This window comes from Lepidochelys kempii, chromosome 7 (genome assembly GCF_965140265.1).
Source record: "Lepidochelys kempii isolate rLepKem1 chromosome 7, rLepKem1.hap2, whole genome shotgun sequence".
In the NCBI taxonomy this organism is placed as follows: Eukaryota; Metazoa; Chordata; order Testudines; family Cheloniidae; genus Lepidochelys; species Lepidochelys kempii.
The window spans coordinates 17,217,925-17,240,938 of NC_133262.1; the positions used below are offsets into that span (position 1 = coordinate 17,217,925).

Genomic DNA, 23,014 nt, shown 5'->3' on the forward strand with positions numbered 1-23,014 from the left:
CTGACATTTTTGCTTATTTTCTATTTTTGTACATACCCACCAAGAAGGAAGTTTTTAATTAACTTCCTGCAAGTATCGAATAGTAAAGTGAAACATGTAGGCCTGACTTCCAAAGCCACCTGGTGTGCAATGTTGTACCATGCTCAATGTGAGTCTTTGCATATGCAGATAGGTCATGTAGGTAGCTAACTGCGTGACTTGCTTGTCGATATTCCTGATTTTTGTGTGCACACCAGGTATTTTTCTGCATTATTATAATTTTTATTAATTAGTACTGTATTCTGGGAGAACACAGATGTCCGATTGTATTAATGTGAAGAAATTGCAATCTAGACACACACACACACACACACACACACACACACACGTATGTATAAAAATATTTTATAGGGGAGGCTGGATGCTAAGCCAGACTCTGGGACTTTTACTTCTCAATAACAGTATCCACATGACAAGTTCGTGGTCAGCAAGCTGGTTCATGGTAGATTCTCACTGTGCACAAACTTGCCTTTTAGCTAAGTCTTGAGAACAGTCATGTCAGAACAATGAGAAAAGTGTGTGTGTTTGTCCTTTAGTCAACAAGAAATGACCCTTTCCAGTCATTTGCCATTTTTGGCTTTATATCTATTAAAATGGACCTGATTAAAAATAACGGAGCGGGAGCTGCGGCCTGGCTTATTAGGTAGTATTTCAAAGTATTCTCACAGAAACTTCCACTGACCTCTGAACACTACTTTGACCCTAGTTCGCCCAGGTAAGAAGGTTCTTTGGTCCAGACTATCCAACCCAGGAAGATTGCTGTGTAAAGAGTAACATTGGCATGTTATCACACCATACTTAAGGGATGATTACGTTATATGTACGCAGGAGTGAGCAGTGTTTTTGAAAATTAGAGAATAACTAAGCTTCAGGGTAAGCATTATTTACTGCTCAAAGGTTCCAGTCCCTGTGAGGAAAGAGAGAGAATGTGTCCATGGGAATTAACAGCAGGCACCTGGAAATATGGAAAGGCTGTTGGAAAGGCATAGTGAGCATGAGAAGAGGAGTACTGAGCCAGATCTGTGAAGGGAGAAGACAGGATTGCTTCATATATAATTCTTTACATGTGTCAGACCATAAAAGAATACAAGCCTTGCAGAAGGCATGTTTTTTTTAGATAAAGTTATTGTTTCTTGGAACCTCCATAAATCAAGCTGTCCAAAGAAAGCAGATACATGTTTATTTTTGCAGTTGACGATATTTTTGGAGTTAAATATGAAAATACTTCCCAAAAGAAGGGCTTCCTCTGCTTTCCATACTTTATATTTCCTTATGGTCTACAGCCATAACCAACCTAGGCTGTGATCTCAGCCAAGCAGAGCTTAGGTGGAAAATGGGCAGAGAAACCTCAGTTTGATGCAGGAAGTGCTGTTGATTAACAGTGCTAATTTGATCCATCTAATCCAGCCTTAAATCAGCATGATTTTAGGAGGTGCTGTGTTGCTTGAGGTTCTTCATTTTTTCATAAGATGTTAAAGGAAGGTTTTGTCTGCACTGGACAGGATAGCAGCAGAGTTGCTCTTTGTGAAGATTATTGTGTCTCTTTTGCATTAGTTCAGGCACTGAACAAATTATTAAACATCTTTGGATCCAGAAGTTAGTTGTACTTTTTAGTAGGGTGGGTTTAAAAAACAAAATACAAGAAATATACATATGTAAGATGGTATTTCCATCCCTTTTTATGGTCTGCAGAATGCCAAGATAATTTCTGTGTGGTGGGAATAGCAACCGAGACAAAAGAGAAAAGACTATAAACCGTTTATATTTAAGTTCTCTTGTTTTCCATCATTTTGTAGCCCCAGAATACAATCGCTGTCCAGGACTTGTGGCTCCTGAATCTAAATTTTCATTAAAAATACGTTTCTCAACTTTATGGTTAGATAAGGAACTGTAGGGTGTTGTCTTCAACCAACCTGACACAATTGGTCTGAAACAGCTTTGAACTGACCTATTCATCTCAATGGGATGGACCAAGGTTGATTCTAATACTGACATAAATGTGAAATAAATCAGGCTGAGAAAAATCTTTTTTTAATCTATTTGTGAGTTAGTGGAAATGCAAAAGAATATATTTCAAAGTATTAAACTTAATTTCCCATAATCATGAGGAGAAACAATTCAGTGGATGATTTTTTTTAAAAAAAATCATGTCAGCCAAAAAAAAAAAAGGCAATTTGCTGCTGGACTCAGATTATGTTCACCAACTTTTAATTTCCAGCACATACTTAGAGTTTATGAACTCTCTATACAGACTTTTATAAGAGAAATGCTCTTGACTGTAATGTCCCAGTTATTGCATATGTAGTCACTGGATACACAAGAATTAAGAGCCTGATCCCACAGTGCTTTACTCATGTTAGTTATCCTTATTCACCCAAACAGTGCCATTGATACTATATGTGCTTTAAAAATTGCTAGCTAATAGATCTGTATATTCAAGACCAATCTGATCTTCTCTTGAGCTTTTTAAGGCAATTTTCATCATTTGCATGAATAAAACACGAATGTGGAAAACATAGGAATCTAAAATTCAGATGAAAATCCTTTATGTAAAATAAATGATAAAATCTGGGTGCCTTTGCATCTGAATGATATCCTTAGGGCCTAATTTTCTCTAATGTGCTCCTTCAAAGTCTGATCTCTGATGCCAGCACGACATGTTTTAAGCTGTACAAAGTTAAAATTTGTAAAGTTTTTAGAGCCTTATCCTCCTACATCTTATTCATGTGAATAGTCCTTTTTTAGCAACAAAACTAGTTATTCTGTGGCACATACAGAATGGTACAATTTCCTTCTGCCCAAATAAATTCTGCTGTGAGTTCCATGTGGGAATAGGGGTCTGTCCATAAAGACCTCATTGCAGGATCAGAGCCCAAAATAAACAAACTTTAGCACAGGTTACTGTTATCTTCTTCAGAAATATATTGCACTTCATTGGCTAAGAAAGAATCATCCCTTCCCATTATCCCTAAATATAGGAAGGTCACAGTGTCCATCAGATTTCAAATAAAATGGGTTTCATTCTCTCACATGCTTCTTGCTAGACAATCAATTAAATGCTCGCAATGCATGTGCGCAATTGGCCAATGTTGTTAACCAGCGAGGTTCAGCTCACTGCTGGCTCTTTCACGGTGTGCAAAAATACACAAGACCTATTCCTGTGCATTACTTCTCCTACTAATACTCCATGCAACACGAAGGGGGCAGGACCATGTTCCCAGTCCTCAATCTGTACCAGCCAGTAGAGCTATTGAGGCCCAAATAGGGAAGCATGATTTACCATCCTAAAGGATAATGCTGCATCCCTGAGCACTGGGAAGTTTCAGGAGGAATTGTACCTCCTGAGGCACAATCTCTGCCAGAGCAGCCACATGTGTTGCGTGGCTCCACACCACCCCTTACTCAGGTCTGCACCTTATATGACATAACAGCCCTAAGATTGGAAACTGCCTTCTGCTCCCATTGTTCAGCCTTACACTGGCCACCCATAAAAGGCATTCATGAAGTAAGAGGTTTCCTGAGTAATTTACATCTCAATCTATGTGTTTCAAAATACTGATTTGCATTCATCAGAAGTATTTGCAAAGAGTTATCAAATACATGAAACAAGGAATGAAATCTTTGCATGTAAATTGCATTTCATGTGTAAACGTATCTAGTAATTTCCCTTACAGTTCCCATTTGTCATGAGACTCATTGTGCATCACTCAGTTTCTCATTCTTCAAAGGTTCTTCTCTTGCCCGCTCCTCCTTCCATCATTGTGCAATGTGTAAGTTAGGGAACCTCACTGGAATTATAGAACCAGATGCTGTAAAAGGCACTGTTGACTAAATATTACTACAAGATCACCAGTTAACTGTAGGGAATAGAAATGAACGACCTTGTGCCCCCAAATAAAAACGCTACTGACATTCTATGCTCTGATGAAAACAAGTGCAAGCTGCGTGTTATGCAGACTGATGACAGCTTTTGCAGTTGCACTAGTGTTGATTTATACTTTAGAGCTTTAGACCAAATCCTCAGCTGGTATAAATCAGCGTTGCTCCGCTGATGTCAGTTGAGCTGCACTGGTGTGCAACAGCTGAGAACCTGGCCTGCTGCCTTCGAACACTATGGTCTCCTGTCCTCAGAATGTCTTATTTTGATGGGTTATAAAGGATCTGTATAATTTACTATTAATCCAGGAAACTCATTGCCATGGACTAGCTGCACAGTCAGTGAAATCTGGCTTAGAGAAGCAGAAAATAGATTTATGTCCAGGGTGAGATATATGTATATATATATATATATATATATATATATATATATATATATCACCATCAATAACCTCTTACAAAAAAGGGCTAAGCCCGGTGGACAGTATAGCTAAGGAAATTAGTCAGAGAGAAAGAAAAAATAGTTTGATGTTATACTGATGTATTATGTCAGTGGGCCAAATTTAGTTCTGGTGTAGCCACATTGACTTTTCTTAAAAACTGTGACACATCGTCATGGAGAGAAGCCAATGATTATAAGCTACTGGTATGAACATGCTTGAATAACTGGGAGATTTCTGCTTTCTGACCTGCATGATGGATCTCAACCCCTATACAGTGTTCTCCCTACCCACCTTTTGGCACCCGTGGGAAGTCAGAAGGATCAGAATCCATCATGTGGACCTGACAGGAGAATTTTGCCCTTCGTTTATATTATAAACTGCAGGTTCAAAAATTCAGGAGACTCTTTATTTATCTAATTAATTTTGTTCTTACCTAAGATCCATATTAAAAAAAGAAAAAAAAGATACTTTCAACTAGGTAAGATTTAAAAAAAAATCTCTTAGTTACAGTTTGATATATGTTTATTTCCTTTTGCTCTTTTCATGATTTTCTTAGACTCTAAAACATTTTGTGCTGAAACTTGCATTGTGTCCACCTAACCTATCTGCTTCTCATACTGTGAGGCTGTTGTAAAGTCATCATGTTGCATTTATGACACTGTCCTGATTTCAGAGGGAGTCCTTTACTCCATTGCATTACTATTCTATAACCTGTTATTCCCCATTTTGTAGTTGTGCATTTGATTTTTCCTTTCTAACTGTTATACTTTGCATTTGTCTTTATTGAATGTCACCTTATTGATTTCAGACCAATTCTCTAATTTATCAAGGACATCTTGAATTAATAATCCCGTCCTCCAAGGGTTTGCAACCCCTCCTAGCTTGGTGTAATCTGCAAATTTTACAAGCATACTTTCCACTCCATTATCCAAGCCATGAATGAAAAGATGGACCCTTGCAGGACCCTATTAGAGATGCCCTCTCAGTTTCACAACAAACCACTGATAACTGCTCTTTCTGTATGTTTTTTCCATTATTTTATTAATGAATTATTATATATTGTTACCAGTTTAAAAGAGATATTAAGGGACCCACTTCTCCTTTCAAGTACACCAGTATAATGTCACTGACATCAGTGCAACTTCTCCTCATTACACTAGTGTCACTCAGAAGGGAATCAGACATTAAGAAATCTGAGCAGAGGTTATACTTTTAAATGGCAATGTAGTTGTATATGAGTAAGAGAATATATATGGTGTATATCTAGATAGAAATAGAGATAAATATACATATCTGAACATATAAAATATAGACAGATATTTGTATTTGGTCCATCATATATTTTCACAGTCTTGAAGTCCTTTCTCTTGCAAAAGTCCATTGAAGATGAGTTTGGTCTGAGTGCGGAGTGAATAGAAATTGAGTAAGCACTTTAGTTTTAAGCTATGTGCTCCTTCATAGTTATATACTTATTCCACTTTATGTATTGAAAAGATAAGTTTAAACAAAATTACAGCACTTCCAGTTATGTATGTGTGTAACATCTTTAAACAAAGGACGTGTTATGGATTTCTTTAATTCATATCTCACAGTACTAGCATTCTCTGAGTATTGCACATACCATTTTTGCTAACAAGCTTAACTGCAAGTCAGCAGTATGCAAATCCATTTTATATTCTTTGGGTACTTATATTACTCATTTTGAATAAACAGCAGAAATTTGAAATACGGTTGTTGAAAAGTTACCAGAATTTAGAAGACAGCTTTAATAAAATTTCTAAACAAGTTGAACTGTTACATTTATAGTGTTCATCTTCCCTAATGGGGGAATCTGGTTTCAGTTAAAAGAGAGTTAATTCTAGATTTACACTAGTGTAACTGAAACCAGAATCTGACCTTCACATGCTGAATAAAATGTAAAATAAAATAAAATAAAATAAAATAAATAAAGCTATACTTGCAGAGTATGCCCAAAATCAGAGCAGTAAGAGCTTTTGCAAGATCCTGAGCGTCCTCAGCTGCTACTGATTTCATGGTAGTTGATGCCCATTGGTAGAGAAGAGCTCTCAGTAATTTGCTGGATCAGATTCTATGTTAGTGGCTGTTATTTGTAAACTCAATAGAAGGTTTTTCAGAATGTTAATAAATTACTAAAGCCTACTTAAGTGTTACTCTTCTCTTTCTGTTGCATCTCACAAAGCATGATGCTTTGTTGCCTAGACGTTTAGCCCATCTCAAGAAGCATGATTATACTTAACACCTCCTCTTTAAGTGCTACTACATATTTCCCAATCATTTTATTTGTAATAGTGTCTCATGTGTTATGTCTCCTAGCTCTACATACAAACTACCACACTTACAATATCCATGAACTTAAGTGCTTCAGTGGCCCTGGGGATGCTTTACATGCCGAAAGTGTACATCATCATCTTCCATCCTGAACTAAATGTCCAGAAACGGAAACGCAGCTTCAAGGCCGTAGTGACGGCAGCGACCATGTCATCACGGCTTTCGCACAAAGCAAGTGACAGGCCCAATGGGGAAGCAAAAACAGAACTTTGTGAAAATGTAGACCCAAACAGTAAGTATTTCTAAACCTATTACTTGGCTATTTGTGTGTTCTGGGAATGTGTTGACCAATATTCTATTTTTAGATCCTTCATATAATCTGATCTCCTCAATTAAAGTTTTTATGTAATACATTTCTTTTAATATCTCCATGGATGTCCTTTTTATGACATTCGCTCTTTTCTTCCCACCTTTTGATGCTTGCCTACTAGGAAAAACTCTTCAGACTATGCTTGATAGCTGGGAGCAACTCCTCCTCCTCCTTCTCCTCCTCTGGGAACATTGCTCTAAGAACAGTAGCCTTTTAGAGTATTGACCCCACCACTGTGCAATAATACATGCCCCGATGTAATGAGATCTAAGTTCCATCCCAATTCCTGCAGCTATAATGTCCAGTCTGAACTGTGGAGGCAGGACTCAAACCATAGTATTCAGGAGCAGTGGGTTGTCTTAATCCTTTCTGTGTTTATGTGCTTGGGCTGTGGTTATTTACTTATAACGTGCATAACCAAATACTTGTACACACACAAAGAAACCTCTGTTAAACGCCCTGAGAGCATTCCCATCTAATGGTTTGATCCATCTCCCTGTAAGAAAGATATATCTCACTGAAGTTCATTTGAGTCTTTCCACTGATTTTGGAGGAATCTGGACAGAAAGGATGTTTCCAGTTTCTTTAATTTCCTTAATGTGGATGTCATGGTATAGTGTAGCACAAAATCACATACTGAGGCCATCACATTTTATTTGCATTTGTATTTGAACCTGCATGGAATTCAGGAAGGGAGATAGCTGCACAGCATACTGTAAAGGTTTAGACACATCTGCAATTTTGGGTAAACCAGATCAGAATGTGAAGAAATGCCCTTGCTTTGCTCAGATTCAGTTCATCCATTTGCTGCTGAAACCCCTGCCGCTTTCTGTCAGTTAAAGGATGGCCTGAATAGCTGCCCTGAAGTAGAAACTCCACTGCCAAAGCAAAGTGGAAATGGCTAGCAAACACCGCATTTCCCCTGGGTGGTTGTATCATACAGCTGTACAAAATGTGTTCTAACTGAACTGAGAAACCAGAATTTTTTCTTCAAAAGGGATGGGCACCCTTATTAAGGATTGGTAGTAGAGTCACAGTCATTAAAGGAAACAATCCTGATCAATCAGGGCCAATATTCTGCCATTCTTACTCAGGCTGAATAGAACCTTACTCATGAGGATTGCTATAGAAGTCAACAGGATAGGATTACTTGAAGAGTAAGGAGCTACCCTGCATGAATTAAGGAGGCAGAATATTACCCTAAATTAAATTCCTATTATTCAGTACAGTAAATCTGTCTATTTCATCATATAAAATCCCTCCCCTCCAAAATTATCCCTGTCCTTTAAATCCACTCACTGCTGTGATTTCTGTGCTGCTAAGGTCCAGTCACACAATGTTCTGAGCACCTTCAGCTTCCACTGATTTTAACACCTAACACAGCCAAGCCTGAGATGAGCTAAATTGGCCTTTTGAATGAGGAATGGGAGAAGAGAGGGAAGGAGGAACAATAACAACAAAAGCATAGGAAGAAGGAATCTACTAAGATGAAATATAGCTAGGGAAGGGAATGAGAAAATGAGTGTGTAATTGAGTGGCATTTTCACAGATTACTATTTTCGTGGAGCTGATGGGAATATTTTTTTTCATGGAAAATTTTGACTTTTCAGTAAAAAATCAAAAGCTGAAAAAACAAAAATTGTCAGTCAAATGCTTTTGGTTTAAAGTGGAAAAATTCAATCGGGAAATACTGCCTTGGTGACTCATGGGATTCACATCTGAGGTGCCTCGTGACTTTGTTTTCCTCCATGGGTCAAGATCCTTGAGTGGACTACATAAGAGCAGCCATACTGGGTCAAACCGATAGTCCATCTAGCCCAGTATTGTGTACCTGACAGTGGCCAAAACCAGATGCTTTAGAGGCAATGAACAGAATTGAGTGATTTGTCCCCTGTCAGTTAGAAGTATAGGGACACAAGGAGAATGGGGTTGCATCCTTGACCATTGTGGCTGATTGCCATTGATGTCCTCCATAAACTTATCCATTCTTTTTTGAACCCAGTTATACTTTTGGCCTTCCCAACAACAAAGGGCAATGAGTTCCACAGGTTGGTTCTGTGTTGTGTGAAGAAGTACTTTCTTTTGTTTGTTTTAAACCTGTTGCCTATTAATTTCATCAGATGACCCCTTGTGTTACCTGAAGGGGTAAATGGCACTTCCCTATTCAGTTTCTCTACACCATTCATGATTTTATAGACCTCCATCATATCCATTTTAGTCATCTTTTATAAGATGAACAGTTTCAGACTTTTTAATTTCCTCTTATAGAAGCTGTTCCATAACTCTACTGATGTTTTGTTGTCATCCTCTGAACCTTTTACAATTCTAATACATATTTTTGAGATGGGACAACCAGAACTGCAAACAGTACTCAAGGTGTGGGTGTACCAGGCATTTATATATATTATTTGTCTTATTATCTATCCCTTCCCTAATGGATCCTAATATTCTGTTAGCTTTTTTGCCTGCTGCTTCACATTGAGTGGTTGTTTTCAGAGAACTACCCACAATGACTCCAAGATCTTTTTATTGAGTTGTAACAGCTAATTTAGACTCCGTCATTTTGTAGATATTGTTGGGATTATTTTTTTCCAATGTGCATTACTATGCACTTATCAACATTGAATTTGTCGCCCAGTCACCCAGTTTAGTGAGATCACTTCGTAAGTCTTTGCAGTCAGTTTTGAACTTAACTGTCTGGATTAATTTTGTATTATCTGCAAATTTTGTCACTTCACTGTTCCTCCACCTTTTCTAGATCTTTTGTGAATAAGTTGAACAGCACAGATCCCAAGAGAGATCACTGGGGGAGCCCACTATTTATCTTTTCTGAAAACTGACCATTTATTTCTACTGTTTGTTTCCTATCTTTTAACCATTTCCATGAGAGGACCTACCTTCTTATCCCATGACTGCTTACTTTTCTTAAGAGCCTTTGGTAAGGGATCTTGTCAAAGAATTTCTGAAAGTCCCAGTACACTAAATCAACTGGATCATCCTTTTCCACATGCTTGTTGACTCTCACAGAGAATTCAAATAGATTGGTGAGGCATGATTTCCCTTTAGAAAAACCACATTGACTCTTCTCCAACCTATCATATTTATTTATCTAGGTGTGTTATCATTCTGCTGTTTGCTATAGTTTCAACCAATTTGCCTGGTACTGAAATTAGGCTTACCAGTCTGTAATTACCAGGATTACCTCTGGAGCCTTTTTTAAGAATAGGCATTACATTAGCTACCCTCCAATCATCTGGTATAGGAGCTGATTTAAGGTTACATACCACATTAAGTAATTCTGCAATTTCATATTTGAGTTCCTTCAGAATTCTTGATGACTTATTCCTGTTTAATTAATCGGTTCATTCCAAAAACACCCCTGTTGACACCTCCATCTGGAATAGTTCCTCAGAATTGCCACCTAAAAAGAATGGCTCTGGTGTGCGGATCTCCCCCATATCTGCTGTGAAGACCAATGCAAGAATTTGTTTAGTTTCTCTACAAAGGCCTTGTCTTCCTTGAGTGCTCCTTCAGCACCTCAATCTTCCACTGGCACCACTTCCTGTTTGGCAAGCTTCCTGCTTCTGATGTACTTAATTATTTTGTTGTTACTTTCTGTATCTTTAGCTAGTTGTTCTTCAGATTCTTTCTTGGCCTACCTTTTTATACTTTTACAGTTGACTTGCCAGAGTTTATGCTCCTTTCTATTTTCCTCACTAGGATATGACTTCCAATTTTTAAAGGATACCTTTTTTACTCTGCTGTTTAGCCATGGTAGCATTATTTTGGGGCCCTTAGTATTTTATTTAATTATTTACTGGTTTGTTTATTTATTTAGCATTTTAGTTAATATACTTTGAGCCATATTATAGTGTTTTTAAATAGTCGCCATGCAGTTTGCAGTCATTTCAGCCTTGTGATTTTTCCTTTTAAATTCCATTTAATAAGTTTACTTGTCTTTATGTAGTTCCCCTTTTTGAAGTTAAATCCTACTGTGGTAAGTTTCTTTGGCATTTTTCCCCTGAAAGGATGTTAAATTTAATTTATATTATGGTCGTGATTACCTAGTGCTTCAGCTGTATTCACCTGTATGACCAGATTCTGTATTCCATTTAGGATTACATGAAGAATTGCCTCTCCTCTTGTGGGTTCCAAGACAAACTCCTCCAAGGCACTCTAGTTCACCCATCTTACTATTTAGACTTCTAGTAGTTGCGTATAAGCACTTGTACATTTTCATAGAATCATAGAATATCAGGGTTGGAAGGGACCTCAGGAGGTCATCTAGTCCAACCCCCTGCTCAAAGCAGGACCAATCCCCAATTAAATCATCCCAGCCAGGGCTTTGTCAAGCCTGACCTTAAAAACTTCTAAGGAAGGAGATTCTACCACCTCCCTAGGTAACGCATTCCAGTGTTTCACCACCCTCCTAGTGAAAAAGTTTTTCCTAATATCCAACCTAAACCTCCCCTACTGCAACTTGAGACCATTACTCCTTGTCCTGTCCTCTTCTACCACTGAGAATAGTCTAGAACCATCCTCTCTGGAACCACCTCTCAGGTAGTTGAAAGCAGCTATCAAACCCCCCCTCATTCTTCATTTTGTCAATATTCAGTGCTCTCTTTCATGTTACATTTAATTGCTCCTCACTAGCTCTTACCAGTATTTTACCAACTTCTTTCCTATCGTCTTTATTAGGAGATAGAGTTCTCCCTTTAATAAATTCATCCCTAAGGGATGTCTCTGCCAGAACCATGTGCTCATCTGCACTTGTCGACTTTCCCCCAACCCTTACTTTAAAAAATCCTCTAACTTTTTAATTTTACATGCCAGCTGTCTGGTGCCATTTTGGTTTAAGTGGGGCCCATCTCTCCTGTTCCTAAAAAGGTACCCAGTTCTGAATAAACCTAAAACCCTCTTCCCTACAGCATCCATGATCTGTTTTGTCTTTGTGGCCCTGTGCATGGAACTGGAAGCATTTCAGAGAATACTACTATGGAGGTCCTGGGATTTACATCTCCTATGATGCACCTTGATGGCATTTCTTAATTGACCCTTTTGCAGTTGATGCATATTTAGTTTTGAATTTTGTGTAATTAAAATTTTCAATGAAAAGGAGACTTTTTCATGAAAAATGTTGTCTAGTTTAGAATCCAATTTTCCTTAGAAAGCCTGTTTTGGTTTTTTTTGCCATTCCTATGTTGTAGGCTTGGATTTCCAAAAGCACCTAACAGAGTTAGGTGTCCAAATCTCATAAAAATCAACGAGGTTTAGGCACCTAACTCTGTCAATCTCCTTTGAAAATCCCATCCTCAAGGACCAATTTTTGATCTCTTTTATACTACTTTTTAAAACTAGAGTACATTGTTACTGAGAGCAGAATCTTACAAAGGGTAATACAATTAATAATAATTAATAATAATTCTAACTCACATATGCAGGGAGAATGGTTTTTTGTATTCTCCTTCATATGCATATCATATTCCTAAATATCTACGTACATTTCTCATGTTGTCTTATCAGGAGCAGTATGACTACATACTGTGTTAACCTTTCTGCAAATACCATATTGTGTAATTTTACATGATTAACAAGCTGAAATTTTCTTTGAAGTATATATATATATGTATATGTGTGTGTATGTGTACATACACATGCAATACTATTCTATGTTAATACCATAGATATTCTTCATTTATAGAACACGTGCACTCATGACAATTGTTAGAAAATCTAATCTAACAAACTAGACAGCTCATGTGCTTAAGATGTTTTAGTACCATGACCCTGCAACATTAATGTTAATGAGAGCCTTGCCATTGACTTCAATGAGTGTAGGCTCAAACTCATAGGACATATTCTGTGAACTTCTAGATTGGATAATTTTGGTGAAAAATGTTGAAATTTCACTTTTCAATGTCCAAATATTTTAAAAGAAATATTGGTAGAATTCTTGCAATGGTTTTGTTGTTTCAGACAGCTATAACAGATGAGGACTGTTTCATTTTTAAAAAAGCATTTCAAAGAAATGTTGAAAAAATTCCAATATCAAAAAGACACTGAAAAGCTTGTGGAAAATTTTTACCAGTGTTTCAGTAATAACATGTTTTTTCTAGCACCGATGGAACAAACATTTGATGAAATTTCAGAATTTTGAAATTTGAAAAATATACAAGAACAATGGTCCTCCTCCTCCATTTTTCAAACAACTATCAGCTGGTCATTTTTTTTTTAATTTCTAAATGTTGATTTTCCCCCCCTAAAATTATTGTAAGTGTTCTTCCGTCCCCCCTCCCCCTTTTCTGTGTGACCCATTTAATATTTTTATAGTGAGTAGACTACAGCTAATTGTCATCAGTGGAGGAAACTGAGGGGGTTGGAACAAAAGCAGTGGATGTCCCCTCTGAGTTCTGAACTGTTGTGAGATAACACAAAGATGATTAAACATAGATTGTCATTTCCCGGTTTCCATCATTACACAGTATGTTACATCTGAAGGCAAAAATGGAAAGAGGGTTGAAGGATGAGGAGGAGCACATATAGTCAGTATTAGAAAGTGCTGCCTTAGGGTACAGATCTAATTTTCACATCAAAAGTTTTTATTTGTTTCAAGTGAGTAAGCACAGTTTTATTTACAAGTTTGATTTTTAAAGGCATTTCCTGGTAACTCTATTGCTTTGAAATTTGTTCAAGCATTTTATGGTGAGGGTGCCATTATATTTTGGGGAGGGGGAATGTTGAACGTTTTATACTGAGAGTAATTCTGTGCTGAACCACCAGCATGAGATTCATGTACCTCCAAACATTGGGGTGACTGATGACTGAACCCAAGTAAACCAGATGTTGGTTGCCAAGGCTATTTAGCTGCCAAACGCTTAGGATCAAAAAGAAAATTACTTTACCAAATGAAAGAAAGAAAGAAAGAAAGAAAGAAAGAAAGAAAGAAAGAAAGAAAGAAAGAAAGAAAGAATATCTTTTACTAAACCTCTATGTGTACTGCTGGCATTTAATCTAAAGAAAAAGAAAAGAAATTATGCAGTGAACCAGAAATGTTTCATGTAAAGCATTGACACCAGTATATTTGTAAGCACAAAGGTTTTTTTAGCTTTATTGGCATTCTGTAAGGGCTTGATCCTGCATGGGGCTGAGCATCCCCAACTTCCATGAGACTTGAAGGTGCTCAAAGCTGTGTAGAGAAGCACTTAGCAGGACTGAGCCTAAATGGGGAAGTTTAAAAGTGAGTGCAAAGAGTAGAACTGCAATCATGGAGGAAGAAAAACAACCCAAGATGCAGGGGCAATGATTTTATGTCCCACCCAGTAGGGGAAATTAGGAGTGTTACTGACCTTGGGTTGGGATATGAGAGGAGTGGGAAATGTCACAAGCTGTGCTCGCCTGATCTCAATTGAAACAGGTTTCATGATCAATGGAATGCTTTGAGACCAAGCTTTTCAAACTTTAATAATCTCATTTTTAACAATTCTGATAATCATTACATCTGGTATGTGCATGCTTTTACTCATTTAACAACTTTGTTCTGCTATTACATGTTTGCATTAAAAATGTTCTCCAGCAGCTTAAGACGAGCAGAAATTGGTGCACAGCAGCTTTCTTCTTTAAACAAGTTCATTCTTCTCTCGTGCGTTTCTTTGGTTGAATTTCACACTATTTGAAAAGACGCTCTTCATCATGTCTTAAATTGAGTGAATAGAGAATTCCCATTCTGCCTTATCCATCATGTATTTGTGTTTCCGCTGCAAGAGTAGAAGGTCAAACTTGGACAAAAATAAAAATCTCCAACCCATACTTAGCTTACGGTGAGGATTATGTATAATTACTGCTTACACTTAGCCACTTACATGAATGTATGGCTTTTGCAAAATACAGCAACAAGAAAACAAGATCTCAGTGGTTTGGTAATGAGAGAATTGTCTCTCTAACAAGCTAGACATAGTATACCTTACAGACAGGCCATTTGCTTTTCAAGCATTCTAGCGTTTAAGAATCCTTGAGTAGCAAAGTATTCTGCATGTTTCCATTGGTGTGACTGCAAAACTGCCTCCTTTTTTAGGATTTTCCAGTGTTCCCTTCACAGAGCAATTTTCATGGTGAAAAAGTGCACCTACAAGATAAGTAAAAGAACTAGACTAATGATATTTACTCAAACTGTCATAGCTGACTCCTGAATCAACAATTCTAAATTGGGTGGAGAATGTTAACTAACCTGGCAATGTGATTCCAGTGTGTAGCTATGAGGAGAACAGCTGGCTTTCTTATCTTGTCCTTGCCAACTGAAGTTTGTTCTATGTGACTTTTTGTTGTTTCAAAACCCTCTCAAGCGTACAGTACATAGTGTCCCCATGATCTGGAACTCCTGAGACCAGTGTTTTGGCAAGTTGTTTTCTTTGCAGGAGCAGACCAAGGATTTTTTGTGACTGATGAAATCAATAGATTGCCCTGCAATTGCAGATGCCACCCTCTGACACGTTCAAGAAATTGGACCCACAGAAATATCTGTGGGCATTTTTTTTTCATTTTTGTGATTTCCCTACTTAGCTTTTGCTTTGTGATTGACAGTGGTCTTTCTCAGAGAGTAGTCTACTAACTTATGATAGTGGGTAGCAGAGGTGACAGATCAGTATGATATAAGCCAAACATAGTAGTAAGCAAAGTGAAGTAAAACAGAGGGTGAGAAAGAGTAGCTTGTTCAGTTAAGGTCCACTCACCTCGCTTGGAGATGAGGTACCTTAGCTTGTTGAGATGTGGCAAAAAGAATGGTGTCACCAACTATCTATGGCAGAACTTTCAATATGGCCTGGTTTTTAGAATTTTGAGCAACCACAACTCCTATTGAAATAAATGGGGGTTTCTGGTGCTCAGCACATCTATAAATCTGTCCAAAGTGACTTCTTCTCTTTCCCTTTGACTATGTGTTGAGTAGAAATTACTAGGCAATCAATGTAGCTTGCAGTTTTTACTGAGATGTAATTGGTGCCTTTTATAACTAAACAAAATGTGATGTATTTGTTTTCTTTATAAAATAACTTTTTATAATATGTTATCCGAGATATGTGGCTCTCCGGTTAGTGCAGTGTAAGCAGATCAAAAATGAAAGCCCCACTCTGACATGCTTCTCTATCTCCGAAATGCAAGATAATAAGAATACAACTTTGTCAAGCCTCATTTTTGTGGGTGTTAAGAATGGATATTGGCTGCGTGGATTCCCATCAGCAAGCTGTGAGTGGTGTATATGAAATGAAAACATCCCATGTCTCAGAGAGAATTATAGACACTGCTGCACAAATGCCACTTTGCTGTGCTGTTTTGTTTTTGTTTCTTCATTTGTGTTGAATCCTAACATCACTGACACAACGTTGCCTGTTACGTCTTTCTGAGAAAAACCTTAAATGGCTGTTGGTGTTGCTGGGAAACCTCAGAGCGATTGCATGGATGAGGGTAGCTGAATTCTGAGAGAAAGGGGAACTAAACAAAGCTTTTCCAGGGCTGGTGCAGATGGGAAGTATCCAATCAGTCCCTCTCATATGTAGTAGGCAGCTGCTCCTATGTTCAGAGGTACCTGAACTTTTGTGAACTGGTTTGTTTATTTTTAATCCACAGCAAATTGTTTATACTGCAAGCTTTTCACTCTTACTGTTCTAATCCCAGATCTTCAATCGAATAAATTTTATGATCTCAGTGACAGGACAAAGCAAAATGATTCTATTGTGAACATATTGTACATATCAATATATTTACTTTTCCTGTAGACTGCATACCACCAGTAAGAAAGAGTGTACAAAAATCTGTTACTTGGTACACTATTCCACCTACAGTATAGCTTTTGCCTGCTTTCCAAGAAGGTAAGAAATAATCTAGCTTTTTTACTTTATTATATGTTTATTTTATATTAATATCAAAAAGAAAAGAATATTAGAACTGTGCACTGGTATCGTTGTGTTGGAACAAGAATCTACCCTAAACGTTGTTCATATTTCAACTAGCAAGAAGGAAAGACTATAAAAAAATAGAAATGTTGGGCCAAAACTTGAGATGATGTAAATTGGTATAGCTCGAGAGCTAGGTGGTGATGTTATTATTGAACTTGGTGGAGCTACATCAGTTTAAACCTGATGAGGATCTAGCCCATTCACTAGAAATTAAATCTGAATAAAAAGTTAGCAAAAGTTACTTACAGCAATCATGTCTAAGAACTGGCAAGATGATTTCTGAATCATTTCTAGAAATCTCCCATAGGTTGGCTGGGAGCATAAAAGTAATATAGCACTCTTATGTGGTCAGTTTTCTAATGGTGTTAAAATAAACAGATTTACAAGCATTTTTGTAGGGTAGAGAATCACAGTGGAATGATGTCTATTCTGGAATAGGGGTTTCTGACCAAGTTTTGAGGGTTGATTTTACTGAGTGTTATTACTACACACTTTGTGGACAGGTGAATTAATTTTGTGTTCGTGGACTTATCAAGGAGGACGTGCTGTGTTCCAGAGGAATTTGGGTAATAAGAGTCCATCTGATAATTTTGTGAAAAGCAATAATGTTAATAAACATTTTTTATTTCTGAAATTGTGTGTGTGTTGGTGTTGTGTTTTGGCCTTTTCTTTCTGATTTTGCCCATATATGAAAAACATAGTCGTTGTTATGGTGTTACTCATATTATGTGCTGGAAAATAAATCTGTGTAGCTTTTTCGTGGAGCTACAGGGTCATGAAAGTTCCAGTCAGCTGAGCCAGAATACCTGCGACTTTACAATTGCAGGCCTAGGAATGGTTAACAGGGGTATTACTTGAATCATGTCTATATTGTCAAAGGGAAAGATCAGAGATAAAGGGTCAGAATCTTTGTTGGAATAAATCAGCGTAGCAACATTGAAAATAAGTTTGGATTCAGTGAGACTTCTGAACATTCTAATTGGTCCTTATTTCATTTGAATCCGTTCATGTAATCCTAACTTAAAGCAGAAAGATTTATTATATATATGAAGATCATAAAGGCACAGAGATAAGAAAGGAGCATAATCACTGGGGTCAAAAATAACTAGTATGGAGAGGACATGCAAGATATTATTTCAGGTCAAATGAGGGGTAGCAGGTAACCACAGGAAGACCAAATTGCCAAGGAGGAAAATGAGAAAGGTAGAAATAAATAAATGAGGTTGGAGAGGTTGCCAGCCTCGAAAGAAATAACTGTTTTTAATTGCCTCCATTTTTACATTTACATATTTACATAGTTACATATTTACAGATATAAGGATTTGGCACAACACACTCTCAAGCAGAATATTCCTTGTAATGCTCCTGGATATTGTGAAAACCACAGTTATCCTCATGCGTGGTAGGCATTAATTAGTTGATTCTTGTTCATTGCTTTCAACACGTCAAGGGGTATTGTCAAAACCATGCAAGAGATTCAGATGCTTGATTCCTATTAAAAATTAAAGGACTTCAAACCCCTTAGGCTGATTTGAAAATATCAGCCCTACAGTGCTACAGAAGTGCTAAGAAGGAGGAGGATGATGATCTGATCCTGAGGTTCTCTCTCAAACTGTAGAACTCTTCTGTTTCCATCCTTCTTCAACAAATATTTTCTTAACTTGTGCTGATTGTTTGTCTGGATGCTATAACCTTTTGGTTTGCTTTTCCAGAAAAGAACAGGAAAAAATCTGCATTCCCTCATGTGCTGTATTAAAAGCAAACACAATGTTATCAGAAGGGGGAGGGGGAGAAATCAACACTTATGAACAGATATTTGTTTTGCTTACTAACCAATCTGTGTTTACACGTAAGTATTGTATTACCCTATTACCTGACTATGTCAATTTCCCATAAATGGTGTATGGAAACATGTATTTATAAACCTTTTCAGTTGGTTCCCGGGAGTGACAACAATATTTCTTTACTTTTAAAATGGATAAAAACACAAAAAACTCTATATAGTATCTAGGGAAGGGTAGTTAAAGTTGTGTCTTGCCTGAGTGATGTGAAGAAATAATGAGAGTGAGAGGGTGGGTGAGGTAATAGCTTTTATAGGACCAACATCTGTTGATGAGCTAGATAAGCTTTCAAGCACCAAAGAGCTCGTCTTCAGACACCTGAAGAAGACCTCTGAGTAGCTCAAAGGAGGGTAAGGGGAAGACGCATCTTTACTTTCTAAACTCTAGCCTCTGGAGTCAACAGGGGGTCAGTATCCAGTGTTATATTACCCTCCCTTGAGGGTTAGGAAGGGCTTCTTTTTAGGTATTGGGGAGATCATTTATAGTGGAAGCATTATTTCTTCTCTCTCCTCAGTCTGAAAGGTCCTCCTGTGGACTAAGGTGGTATGTTCCTTCCAAACACCCCCTCTCGTAGTCAAGAAAGGGAAGCAATGAGTGAAAATGTATGGTTGTGTGAAAAGCGGGTGTTGCCTGCTAGCAGCTGGCAATGGGAAAATGTCAGTTCATTTCAGAACAAGAACCTCAGATGAGCTAATTTTCAAACTAAATGGATTCAGCATTAGGCAAATTGTGTTTACTTATTCCTACCATAAAGACTTTTGCATTTTTCCTTGGTGAATATTTACAGGAATACAAATTAAGCCTATTGTGCGTGCCTTGTAAATTTTGGACATGTACTGACATCACAAGGACTTTAGTTTCTATAATTTTTATGCAAGCAGCTGTTTCACTCCTTCATAGCAATGCAGTTTGCCCTAGATTTTAAATAAAACATTTATTTGCAGCAAGGATGTACCTGCAGTCCTTTGGCATTTCACGTTCCTTCAGCAGAGGTGATTGTGAAAAACACTGCAACTCATTAATACTCCTTAATCATTTGAGTCTGTTTTCCAGTGAATTATGACATCTTGCTGAACAGATGCTAGGCAGATATAAATCAGAATAGCTCCACTGTCTTTTCTGGAGCTATGCCAATTTACACCAGCTGAGGTTCTGGCCGCATATCTTCAAACACCAGTGATCTTTTTCATCTGGGCTAGGTTTTGCAGCTTTCAGTTGTAAGAAGTTAAGAACAAAAAGATTTGAGGCTATCACCCACCAAAAATATTGTGTGAACCAGAAACTGCAACTGGAACCTTCCAGAAGAACCCTGTTCTTGATGTTCCTCTTAGAGTCAGTTTAGAGTAAGCTTGTTTTGTGCGCTGCTTTAGGCTAAAAGCAGGTTTGCAGTACTAACTGAATTAATCTGAAAATGCCAATCATTGAATATCTCTGCAAGGGCAGCTTTGTTTCTTTAGAATTCCTAAAGAGCTGTGAGAGCAAGCTTTTATACAAAGCAGGATGATTAACACCAGCGAGACTATTCAACAGTTATAATAGTATTAGAAGTTACAATAGCTCAGCCTTAATCCAAGGCAGGGTCTCTAACATTCTGTGACTGGGGTATAGTATTCTCCTTCAGGCAGATTTTCAGTTGCTTTAAAAGTAATTTTTTGCTAAAGAACAAATCTATATGCATAGAAGTTTCTATGGTGATTGCTAAGCACTGAAATCATTTGTAATGTATGTGCAACAACAGGCTGGTAGAAATTGTTCCATACTATGGTCATAGCTTTTTTAGAATATATTTACACAGTTATTTAAAATTATGCACAATAAGATGATGCTCTTGTGATGTTTACTACAAAGTGGAATTAATCCAATGTGTCCTTTCCTGAAGAGTAAAATTGTTTATGAGTTGCGTGCTATATACCATAATAACAATCATCTTCTTGCCTTTTCTTCTTTCTGGGGGATGTTCTGTACACCCTTAACTCCCAGCCAAGTCACCCGACAGGGGACACCTTTCAGGAGCACTCAGCACTTCACAAGATCAGGCCACAAGTAATGTGTTAAAGCAATTTATGTGTTCTGGAGCTCATTGTATCTCAGGCTATTTGGAACAGAATAATGACACCCTAATGTAGCCTGAATTCAAACCCCATTTTCACTTTGTAACAAGTTAGTTTCATCTTCAGAAATAGTGCTCAATTTCTAACCTCTCCTGAATGATCTTCTGTTCAGCACAGACTGATGAGAGATGATAATAGGCAGTCAAAACTGAGACATAAAGAGGTTTTGACAAGCCTCCACTGCATCTATTTGTATTTTAAAATTGATGGCTGAAAAACTAAACCTTTAACATGGATACCTGCTAATGATGTTAACATGGTCACATTTTAAATTTTTTAGATCTATATGCATGTAAGTAAATCTCAGGTATGGAACCCTTCAAGTATACTTTAAGGTAACACTAATCCCTGATATTTATTTTCTCATATCCCAATTTCTCAACTTGGAAATACAGGTATTAACATGATAAACTCACAAATGTTCTCCATTAATCATTTAACAACTCTTTTTAAAATAAATTAATTGAAATAAATGAATGTTTTTATTTGCTGTACAACATTGATGCTCCCATTTCCACATATTTGTCAAATCTTTCAGCTTTATTCTTTATCAAAGTCATAATACCAAGAAGAGTTGCTACTAGACTGTAAGCTCTTTGGGCCGGGATGGTGTACTGCACGGTATTTGTACAGGGCATAGCACAGTGGGGCCCTGTTCTCAGTTGGTCCCTAGACATCTCTGTAATAAATATGATTAATAATATGTCACAATAAATATAAAAGAAAATGATGGATTCATTTTAGATCTAAAGCTCAAGTTTTTTAACTCTAATCACTAGAACTGAGTGAATAATTTTTAGTGAATAATTTATTCACCTAGTTATGCAATAGATTCTGAGAACCTTACTTAATATTTTACTCCACAAATAGTCCCACTGAGACTGGCATAGTAAAGTACAATTCAATATGATTTACAAGTGGCAGGATCTTTCCTTACGTATCTTATTCTTATGTAAATTTTCCACAAACTGTTTGCGAATTTTTATTCAGATGTATTTGTTATAGGAGAATATTTGCAACATAATTTGTATGCATAATTCTTGGCTGGTACAGTACTTTGGGAGTATTAACTGCATGAAGTTCAGCACTGGGGCTTTGTTGATTGGCTTTGTTTGGACATGGAGATCACATGACTTGGATGGGGCTATCCCTCAGAATCAGGATTCTGTCTGGAGCAAATACTCATGTTTACAAATTAATAATTCATTTTCCTTAATATTTCCTGATATTTGCTTAAAAATCACCATTTCCATGAATATTCCTAACACTAAACTTGATCTATAAAATATTCATTGAAAGCATACACACCATGCATGAACAGAAGACCATGAACTTTCTGATTTGAGTAAATATCAGTGGTATTTTTTCAACTCTGTTGTTGAGGTTCCCCCCCAACTCTGAACTCTGGGGTACACATGTGGGGACCCGCATGAAAGACCCTGTAAGCTTATATTCTACCAGTTAGATTAAAACATCTCTAAGGCACTAATTCCTTAGATTGATATTGCTGCCACCACCAAGTGATTTACACAGAATATTTAGGGAAGGGTCACTTGGAATCCCTATCCCCTCGAAATATCCCCACAAACCCATTCACCCTCTTTCCTGGGGAGGCTTGAGAATAAGAATACCAACCAGTTGCCTTAGCAATGTGAGCACAGACCAGACCATTTGTCTTCAGGACACTGAAATCAATCAGGTTCTTAAAAGAACTTTATTTAAAAAGAACAGAGTGAAAGAATCACACCTGCAAAATCAGGATGGAAGGTAACTTTACAGGGTAATAAAAAGATTTAAAACACAGAGGATTCCCCTCTGGGTTCAGCTTCACAGTTACTACCTCTGTAGCATAGGAAAATTCACAAGCCAAAACAAAAGATAACCTACCGCATTTCCTTGCCCTACTCACAGTTTCTGTGGTTTTAGATGGATTATTCCAGGTATATTTTTCAAGAGATATTGTACCTGCTTGGCTTCTCCCTCCATCCGAACAACAAACAGAACAACAAACACGTCCTTTCCCACCCCAGATTTGAAAGTATTTTCTTTACTCATTGGTCCTTCTGGTCAGGTGCCAACTAGGTTATTTGAACTGCTT

The 23,014-nt window shown here is 37.4% G+C and overlaps 1 protein-coding gene across 12 annotated transcripts in view; it reads left to right on the forward strand.

Moving 5' to 3' along the window:
• Positions 1-23,014, forward strand: part of GRM7 (glutamate metabotropic receptor 7) — a 538,586-nt gene that overhangs the window by 470,691 nt on the left and 44,881 nt on the right. For 10 of the 12 annotated variants that reach the window (XM_073351193.1, XM_073351189.1, XM_073351191.1 and 7 more), the window contains 2 exons: positions 6,693-6,939; positions 16,785-16,877. In XM_073351193.1, the coding sequence (XP_073207294.1) occupies positions 6,693-6,939; positions 16,785-16,855 (318 nt within the window). In that variant the 3' untranslated portion in view covers positions 16,856-16,877. Of the gene's footprint in view, positions 1-6,692; positions 6,940-16,784; positions 16,878-17,467; positions 17,543-23,014 lie in introns of those variants that run through there. The other 2 variants (XM_073351190.1, XM_073351192.1) reach the window with 2 other exon arrangements.